Raw genomic sequence first — 9,453 nt, 5'->3', positions numbered from 1 at the left:
TGACCCAAAATTGATGATCATGGCCCAAGGCCACCCACCTAGAAAGGAAGTTCTGTCGTTAGTCTCTCCCAGGCGCTTAGTGCACAGGTGCTTAGGATCAATTAACACGGCTTCTTCCCTCCAGCGACCACCACCAACTCACTCCTGCTCATTCCCCAGCTTTCCACCTTTCCTCACCACTGCAACCCCCACCCTCAGCCCCTACATGGGTCTGGCCAACTCCAACACAGACCACCTCACCCCAAGCCTGCCTGAGGAACCTCTCACCTGGAGACAGCTTCACTTGCCAGGACTGATGGCTGTGCCAGCAGCCAGCCCCACCCTCCCAGTGACTGAGAAGCTGTTCCGACTGTAGAGGCAGACCCAGCCGAAGGCAGCAGGCAGGATTACCCAATTCCATTGACTAGAAAGGGCCTTACTTCCCTGTGGACACTGCCTACGTAGTCTGCATTCAGCTGTGAGGTCCTGTCCCCTCTCAATTCCAACCTACACCACCCCCAAAGCAAGTGAGAATGAGGATGGGGAGGAAAATGAAGACAGGGGTTAGCACTGCAACCTCTCATCTCTGCCCTCCTTCCTGTATCACTCACTGCACTTTGCCCAGTATTCCTCCCTTCCCCACAGTGGCACAGTGGGCCCAGACACAGCCAGAGTCCATTCAAAAATGACAAATTCTTTATTTAAATCAACAAACTCATCTTCCTCAAGCCCCAGACCATGGTAGGCAGCCCTCCCTCTCCGCCCCCTCACCCCTTAGCCACAGTGAAGGGAATGGAAAATGAGAAGCCACGAGGCCCCCTGCCAGGGAAGGCTGCCCCAGATGTGTGGTGAGCACAGTCAGTGCAGCTGTGGCTGGGGCAGCAGCTGCCACAGGCTCCTCCCTATAAATTAAGTTCCTGCAGCCACAGCTGTGGGAGAAGCATTCTTGAAGAAGCAAGGCCAGTCCAGCATCAGAAGGCAGAGGCAGCATCACTGACTCCCAGCCATGGAATGAACGGAGGACAAAGAGCTCAGAGACAGAACAGACCAGGGGGAAAAAGGAGAGACAGAACAGGCAAGGGCATGGCGGGGAGGGACTGAGGCCCCTAAATTTTGGTCCCAGGGGAAAGGAAGAGGCCAGTTGGTCCAGTTTTGATGGGTATGGGGAAGGGAATGTATTAGTAAGCACGGGGGAGAGGCTGCCAACAGGCACCTCAAAGGTGACAGGACAGGCTGAACCCCCCACCCTGACAGAAGGGAGCTTGAGAGCTCTGGGGCTCTCTGGGAATGTCACTGCTAAAATATATATCTACATATATATTAACCATTCGTGGGAGGGCAGGGGCAAGGCCTGGGGTAGGATCAGAGGATCTGGCGTGGCATCCCGTAGCCAGTCATGCCTGCCTGAGACGCCCCACGGTTGGTGCCCATCTGTAACCCGATCACGTTCTTGCCCTCTTGCAGCTGGTTATCCGAGAAGTTCCGAGGATTCTCCTTGGATTTCCTGGGTGACAAGGGAGTGGTGGTTAGAGGAGATCACAGGCTGCCCTAGTAAATCCCTTCCTTGGACAGAGCACAGACTTTGCTGTTGGCTCTGCCCTCAAGAGCCATAAGCTCTCTGAAGCCACCTCCTCATCTGTCCAAAGGGACAGTCATTTGCCATCCCAGAGGGTGTTGTGAGGATTAAGTGAGATGAGGAATTTTCTGAAAGTGCTTTGTAAAGGGCCAGCTGCTACTGAGATAGGTTATTTCCCAGGGACAGGACTGGGCAGAAACAATGCACCTGCTGGACCCTGCGGCTGTCCCAGCAATACTTACTTAGGGAACCAGTTGGGATCCCCAGAGAAGAGCCCATCATCCCGGGCTACTGCCAGCCCACCCAGATTCATCAGCGTCCGCTGCACACAGGCCATGTTCTTTCCTGGGAAGGAGAATGGGAATGTGTCAGCCTCCACAGTGTCCTAGATGCCAGGGTCCCGCCTCTATCGCTAAGTCAGCAGGCCTGGCTTCCTAATTATTTTTACTCTTCATTTCCATAGCCTTCTTCATTCCAGCCTCCAATATGACCAAGTGCTCCATGGAACACAAACACACCCCTCTTTCTCTTCAGGGAGCCAGAAAACAGCCCCTTCTCCCTGGTCAAGAGGGCCCAGCCCAATCTCTGGTCTCCTGGATGACAGGACCCAGCCCCTGGCCCTGTCCCACCTTCCCAGAGGTCCACAGTTTGGAAGATGTCAGTGGTGTTAATGCCATAGCGCTCAGCTGCTTGAAGGAACTGAGAGATCTGCTCCATCTGCTTGAAGGCCATGGTGGAGGCCTGGATCTTCTTTACTGGGGCCTGCCCCTCGGGGTACAGTGCATTAATGAGCTCACATAGCACCTGGATGAGGACAGCAGGGGTGGAAAGGTGAGAATATGCCTACCTATCGCAGCTCAGCATGCACCACCCTCAAAACCAGAGACAATGAACCAGAGAGGCTCCTGTCTTGCCTGAAGACAGCTTGGACTCTTTCACTAGAGTAGGCCTCACAGTCCTTCCTGCCAGCCTCCTGCCTCCGAGACCAGAGTGAAAAGCCAGTGTTTAGTCTTTCCTTGCTAATATATCCTCCCACAGTTCTTTCCTTAGAGACATTCTTCCTCAGTGTCACCTCAATCTTCCACTGCCTGGGAGGCACATTCACCCTTACCCTCCACTCCATGGGAAGGGAGGAAAGCACGGGCCCTCTCACATCCTTGACAAAGACCTTCAGGCTGAGGAAGAGGCTGGGACATGTGTGCCCTCAGTCTTCCCCTCTTCAGGTTAAACAATCCCCAGGCCACTGGACCCAGTCCTGCTCTCCCTGCACTTCCAAGCCAGTGGGGCCCGGCTCTCACCGTGCCATCCTTGAGCCAGTTCTGGAAGTTCTCGCGTCCAGGCTGGGGCCGGCCCACATCCTTTCGGCACTGAGTGGTGATCCACTGGATCAGGATCTGCTCCAGATCTGCATCATATTGTTTCTCAATCTTCTGCTGCACCTCCCGGCTCAGGCCATACGCAGGTCCCCTGTTGGCCATTCCAATGGGTGGCGGTGGCTGCGGGGAGCTAGGGAGAGGACACACCCGGGCTTTTGGTCAACACCTTGCAGCCTGGGGAGTGGGGAATTCAGGAATTCTGCCTGCAGGGATATATACCATTTCCCCCAGGGTGAGCCCCAAGGATGAGGACCAGAACTGTTACCAAATGCAACCCTGCTCTTTATAGCCCTGGGAAAGAGAATGATTTGGGGAGAGGAGGAGGAATGTGGAACAGCTTAGGAAACTGGTTGGATCTACCCTCCCTCAACCTCTGGGTTTTCTTTGCTTTTTTTTAACCATCTAGGTTGGTGCAAACCACTGGATTTTAACTGCACACCTACTATTTGTGCTAGGAATTGTGAAAGAGATAGAAGTCCTGGGTCCTCAAGTGCCCACAGTGCCATCAGGGAAACAAAGTGAGTACATATGAACAGGTAAGGATTGCACACAAAGAATACTAAAGTGCACAGTTCAGATCACATGTTGTAGGAGTTAAAAGAAGCAGACGGGCAGAAGCAGCCTGGGAAGGCTTTCTGGAAGAGGTAGGCCTGAATAGGTCGTTGAGGGATTTCAGCAAGCAAATCGGATTTCCTACGAGAAACCAGGCAATAAAAACAAATTCTACTTTCCCCTCCAGGAGCTATGACAGGCAGAATCATGCCCCCCCCGCCCCCCAAAAGGTGTCCATGTCCTAATTCCCAGAACCTGTGGACACTGTTATCTTATATGACAAAAAGGGACTTCGTAGATGTGACTAAGATCTCGAAATGGGGCGATTAACCTGGATCATCTAAATGAGCCCAGTGTAATCACAAGGACCTTACTAACTGAAAGTGGGAGATAGGTGAGTCAGACTGGGAGAAGTAACAAAAAAAAAATGGAAGTAGAAGTCAGAGTCACACAGGGCCATGAACCAAGCAATGCAGGTGGCCTCCAGAAGCCAGAAAAGGGAAGGAAATAGATTCACCCCAAAACCCCCAGAAGAAACACAGCCCTGCCAACACCTGCATTTTAGCCAGTGAGACCCCTGTTGAAGTCTGTAGAACTGTAAGATGCTGTATTTGTGTTGTTTTAAATCACTAAGCTTGTAGCAATTTGTTACAGCAGAAATAGGAAACTAATACAGGAGCCCTGGGTGATATTTTTGGGGAAACCTGGGGAAGAGAAGGCAAGATGGGGAAATACACAGGAGGGTTTCTTTGACTTCGTTGGAGGACCTTGATTAGCAAGAACTGGGTGGTTTCCCGACCAATGGCCTGAGTTGGCGGACCTCACTGTAGCAGTGTGTTCCCACCACACTCATCACCTGGGTCTGACACTCAGGGGCTGAGCAAGACCCGGGCATGCTATGGATGCCAAAGGGAGCCAAGAACCAAGAACGGGCCACAGTCCCCATTTTCTGTCCCATCCCCACCCTGGTTTGGCTTTTCTCTCTTCTCCGAAACAGAGCTAGCTGTCAGGCCGCTCACGAAAGGGGACCCCCAGGACAGGAATCTGCGTTCAAGGGGAGGAAAGAGAGCCAGCCCTTCTAACCACATCTGGCTCCAGGCCAGGTTGGCCTTCAGGGATAAAGTCACTCCAGCTCCCCCTCTCCCACATACCCAGGTTAAACAATCCCACCACCCCCTCTCAATGGACCTTGGGGCTCTGCGAAATACAAGGGGACCAGCCTGCCTCAAACCCTCAACACCTCTCGGCCGCAGAAGCTGCGTCTCGGGCCAGTCCCTCCCGTCACAACTCCAACATGGCTGCTCCTTTTTACCCCAGCTTATCAAGCTGCACACTTCCGGCAGATCCTCCCCTAAATCAGTTATTTTTAAACCTCATTAAGAGCAACCCGCCCCCTCCACTTCCCCCAGCCCGAAAGCTGGGCCAGATAAATGTCAGTCTGGGCCCCGACCCACAGCGCCAGGCACACACACCATCAGCTGGGGGAAGGCAGGCGGGGTGGGGTGGCTGAGTTCTGAGGAGAAACCAAGAGAAGCATCCCTGCCCTCCCCAGCGGCCACTCCGCCATAGAAACCTCTAACCTCTGATGCACAGGGGAATGGCTGGAAGACAGGTAGGAAGAGGAAGGGGCTAAGAGCTACTACCACCAGTAAGCCCCCTTTCCGCAGCCCAGTTCCAGACTTCTCTTCTGGGAGTGGCTGTGCTCAGGGCTGTCTCCAGGGACCAAGTGGCCTGAGGCTCGGGGATCACCATGGCACAGGTAAAGAAAGGGCAGGAGAATGATTAACCTAGACACTGGGGTTAAGAGCAGAGAGAAAGGCCTGAAGCCAGACCCTTCCAGTGCCCCCCAACCCCCAAGGCAGGACAAACTTGGCCTCCCAGACCCACCACTGGGTGGAAAGTGGATGCTGAGGAACCCCCTCCACCACCCAACCCTGGGGCCTGGACACAGCTGGCAGGGTCGCGGCCTCCAGCTGCAGTGTATCTGCTCCACTCTGGGGCCATTGCCCTCAAGCTCTGAGGTGCCAGACCCATAGGGCGGGGTCCTGAGAAGGGGCAGTTCCAACCAGGCCAGGCCTGGCCAGCAGCTGTTTCTCCTCCCCACCCCCACAGGCAGGCAGGAGCTGATGGGCTGCGGCTGCTGGAGCTGGGAAGGCCCACCCTAGGGACACCCAGGGGACCTGCCCCTGCCTTCCCTCAAACATAAAGAAAACAGTAAGCAAGTTGCCTACCAGGTTGAGAAGAGATATGCCCAGCTGGAAGACAGGTGTGGGGGACCCCCAGAGCTGGGGACCCCAAAGGAAGGTGACAGCTGAACAACCTGGGGGATGGGCTGGCAGGGAGCAACCTAAACCCTAGCGCTACTGCAGCTGTGAGAACAACCGTCACCCTCACCCTGGAGTTACAATAGGCGGGAAACGGGGAGGGGCCACGCAAGGCATTCGGCCCCACCCAGACCCTGGGCTGGAAGCTTACCTCACCAAAGCCAAAGCCAAAGAAAAGGCGGACATGGGTGGGGGCGGGGAGGACTTCAGGGTTCTTGGCTAGGGTGTTTAATTGGGAAGACAAAGGGACTCTCCATCCACCGTGCAGATGGAACACAGGAGAACTTCCCAACTCAGATTTGGGGCAGGGACTGTTCTCAAAGAGCAGCACAATGAGGGCACCAGCCCACAGAGCGAGGTGCCACAGCCAGCAGCAAGGATAGGGGGCGGACTACAATTAAGGGAACCACCGTAGGGCAGCCCCTCACCACCGAGAGTCAGGAGCAGAAGAGAAAGCTGAGGCTACACAAACAGGAAGCTCCAAGGCTTGCGTGGGAGGAGGGGATGAGGTGGGGGCCGTTGCCATGGCTTCTGTGTACCAAACAGTGTTGGAGGCTGGGTGGGGGCTCCGGGCAGAAACACCCTCTCAACACAGACATTGTGGTGAGCAGGCTGTGAGCACGGGAGCAGAAGTGGGATCGTCCCAGCAGTGCTCGGGTGTAGCCAGGTGCAAGGGATTCTTCCAGGAGACAGCTATAGTGGGAATGGACAGCGTGTGGGGGAAGATAGGAAATGACCCGTGTTGGGGTGAAGAAGCGGACTCAGGAAGTAGTCGTTCAGGAGAAGAAATCCCCCGGGAAGGGAAAGTGTTCTGAGCTAGAGAACCCACGGCTGAAAATTCTGGAGGGAGAAGGGATGGAATGAAGAAAGGATTAGGGGCCAATCCCGGGGTGGCGGACAGGGGCAGAGGCCTTGGGGTGAGGGAGGGAGTTGCGGTTGGACAAAACCTATTTGTTGGTTCTGGAATGGTAGGGCCCTACTGGGCCCGCCCTGCCTTGGCCTCCTCTGCAGTTGTAGGTCTGCCCCTTGCAGTGGGGAGGAGAAACTGGGAGGGGGCTGGAGATAGAGAGTTATTACTGTCTGGTGCTTTAGAGTCAAAGAGAACACTGGGGGAGCCTCGTCCCAGCCGCAGGTCTTCTACATCGGATCCCACACTCCATCCCCACTCTCACCCCGTTTCTCTCTGCCCCACAGATACCAACTGCTCACAGAACTCCCAAGACACCGGCTCCAGGTAGCCCCAGGAGGCACAGGGCGCGGGGGGAGGCGGCAGTCCACCTCCGGTCCTGCAGGTCCGGCCTCCCAGCCGCCGCCCCCCACCCCCACGACCACACCCTGGGCCGTTACAGCAGATGAGTCACCCACCGCCCTCCCGCCGCTGGGGTGACGCAGTGGTCTGGGCAGCCCGCCCGCCCGCCCGCGGCCACCACCGGCTTTCCCAGCAGCAGGGGGCACCCGGTGGGGGCAGCGGCGCTCGGGCAGGGTAAAAGCAGCCACCACCGCCCCCACAACCTCACACAGGGCACCCCGGGGCGCAGTCAGGGCTGCAGCACCCAGACCCCCGAGGCCAGGGGACCGTCATAGAGATGACTGGAGCTTCACAGAAGGTCACCGTGCGACCCATGCAGAGCCCCCTAGCCCCAGCCCGTGACCTCAAGTCCCCAGAATAGCAAGCTAGCAGGAACAGGAATGAAAAGGGCGGCCTCGGGGACTCAGAGGGCACGCAGTGCCCACACGTGCTCCTGGAACCAGGAAGTGAAGGGTCGCGCGGGAAAGCCCAGGAGCACGAGCTGGCCCAGGGCCGGCGCCACGACCCGGGGTCACTCGGGGCCAGCCAGCTAAAGTCCGACGCCCTTTATTCCCCTCGCCCCAGTGAGGACTCAGCGATGGAGCCCGCGGGTGGGGCTCAGTCCCTGAGTCCCTGCTCCGGACGGACGCCCTGTCTATGCATGGGCTAACCTCGCCTGACCTCATCGTCCAACAATGTCGGGTCAGGGCTTGGGGACAGGACCTGACAGCACGCACGGGGCGGGGTAGTCACCGGACCCTTGCCTGGTGCCAGCCCTTGATCCCCGAGCTCGCTGGAGCAAGTCCAAAGCGCTGGCTTCTTGCCTTCTACAGACCACGCACATGCCCGCGACCCCCGTCCCCCAGACCTGCTCACCGTTCAAGCGGGCTGGAGAGCGGCGCACTCACTCAACGCAAGGGCTGCAGCTGCAAGTGGTCCGCCCTGCCCAGCCGGGGGTTTTCAGGAGGGTCCCGCCTCAGACGGGGCGGACCCGGGGCGGGGCAAGGGCCAAGAAGGTTTAAAGGCGCCGCAGCGCAGAAGGAGGGAGGACTGCTTGAGAGAGAGGGCCAGTAGACCAGAACAAGGGTTAAAGGTTCGGGGAGTCTGAACCTACAAAGGCAGCTGCAGTGGTCTCCACCCGTGAGTACCCCAGCCTCCACCGGGAGCCCGAGCCCGTAGACTTGTGCCCCAGTAGGAAACTTTCTACCTAGAAAGTTAGCTAAAGACTGTGGGCGTGTTTATGTGGGAAGAAGCCTCCTAGTTTAGAGGCTGGCAAGGTAAACGGAGGCACAGGAAGGCCTTCCCCCGACCCCAACTGACTAGTGTGTGACAGGACTGGGACTTGCAGGCCGGGACAGCACCCCCACGTGATCTTGCTCACCTCTTACTTCAAGCCTGGGCAGGGACTAACAGTGAGGTCACTCTGCCCAGGGCCCTAGGAGTGTGTTCGGTGTTGGGACCCAGGGTTCAGACCTGACTTCTCCCTGCCTTTCATCTCCTTTTCTACGACCTGGTATCTCTTCCTAAATCCTGGAGGGATCAGAGGGGGAGACCTCAGCGCGAGGAAGCTGGCCGGGGTTCTTTTGTCTCTGAGGGTGGAGGACAGCACAGTTCAGGAGTGGAGAAAGAGCCCCCCATCCTTTCAGGCTTCAGTTGAACAGAGTCCCCCTGGGACTCTATTCTGCACACATGATAGAGTCCTCCCTTGAACCTGAGATTCCAGGATGTCAATATCCAGTCCTGTCCAACCTTTCTATTCTCTGTTCCCTCCCCGAGTCCTACACAGCCCTATATTCCAGTCCCACTGATTGTCAAGCATTCTCATTCCTCTGTGCCTTTACAAAGGCTATTCCTCTGCCTAGGATAGTTTCCCTTCCTTGACTGACTCCCCACCTGCTCTACCCTTTACCTGCTGTGTGACTGTTGTGCATTCTATGCTTGAGTTCCCTGGTCTATAGAACAGAGCTAATAGTACTACCTAATTATAGAATTGTAGAGAACTACACAGTCCACCTATAGGGCTTAGAGCAGTGCCTGGCACATAGTGAATACTATTATTATTATTACCACCATCTGTGAGGGTCCTGAGGACTCCCCCCCAATATGTGGCATTTGTCCCAGCACACGATATTAGCGTTCACTAAATGTGGCCTTGAATGCAACATCTTCCTTTGTGCTACAATAACCAACACATAGCTGTATCACAGAACTTGTCACATCATACGGTAACTATTTCTTTACTTGTCTGCCTCACTGACTAGAAAGAACTCCTCAAGGGCAAAGGCACGTCTTCAAGAGCTTTGTATTTTCTCAGTATCTACTTCAATGGCTGGCCTTTAGTAGCTGGCCTCAGTAAGC

At 56.0% G+C, this 9,453-nt stretch overlaps 1 protein-coding gene across 3 annotated transcripts; it reads right to left on the bottom strand.

Annotated features, from left to right (window-relative positions):
* Positions 1-657: 657 nt before the first annotated feature.
* Positions 658-8,140, bottom strand: TAGLN2 (transgelin 2). 3 transcript variants are annotated; one of them, XM_054461739.1, is made up of 5 exons: positions 7,972-8,140; positions 2,854-3,061; positions 2,185-2,359; positions 1,798-1,900; positions 658-1,483 (listed from the first exon to the last, which is right to left on the bottom strand). In XM_054461739.1, the coding sequence occupies exons 2-5, from the start codon at positions 3,031-3,033 to the stop codon at positions 1,342-1,344; spliced, it is 600 nt and encodes a 199-aa protein (XP_054317714.1). In that variant the 5' UTR covers positions 3,034-3,061; positions 7,972-8,140; the 3' UTR covers positions 658-1,341. The 3 variants fall into 3 exon arrangements, with proteins under 3 accessions (XP_054317714.1, XP_063506094.1, XP_054317720.1); XM_063650024.1 differs by lacking the exon at positions 7,972-8,140 and adding an exon at positions 6,980-7,325; XM_054461745.1 differs by lacking the exon at positions 7,972-8,140 and adding an exon at positions 5,715-5,897.
* Positions 8,141-9,453: the final 1,313 nt, after the last annotated feature.

Source organism: Pongo pygmaeus, chromosome 1 (assembly GCF_028885625.2).
Source record: "Pongo pygmaeus isolate AG05252 chromosome 1, NHGRI_mPonPyg2-v2.0_pri, whole genome shotgun sequence".
Lineage (NCBI taxonomy): Eukaryota > Metazoa > Chordata > Mammalia > Primates > Hominidae > Pongo > Pongo pygmaeus.
This window is presented reverse-complemented; position numbering and strand designations above follow the sequence as displayed.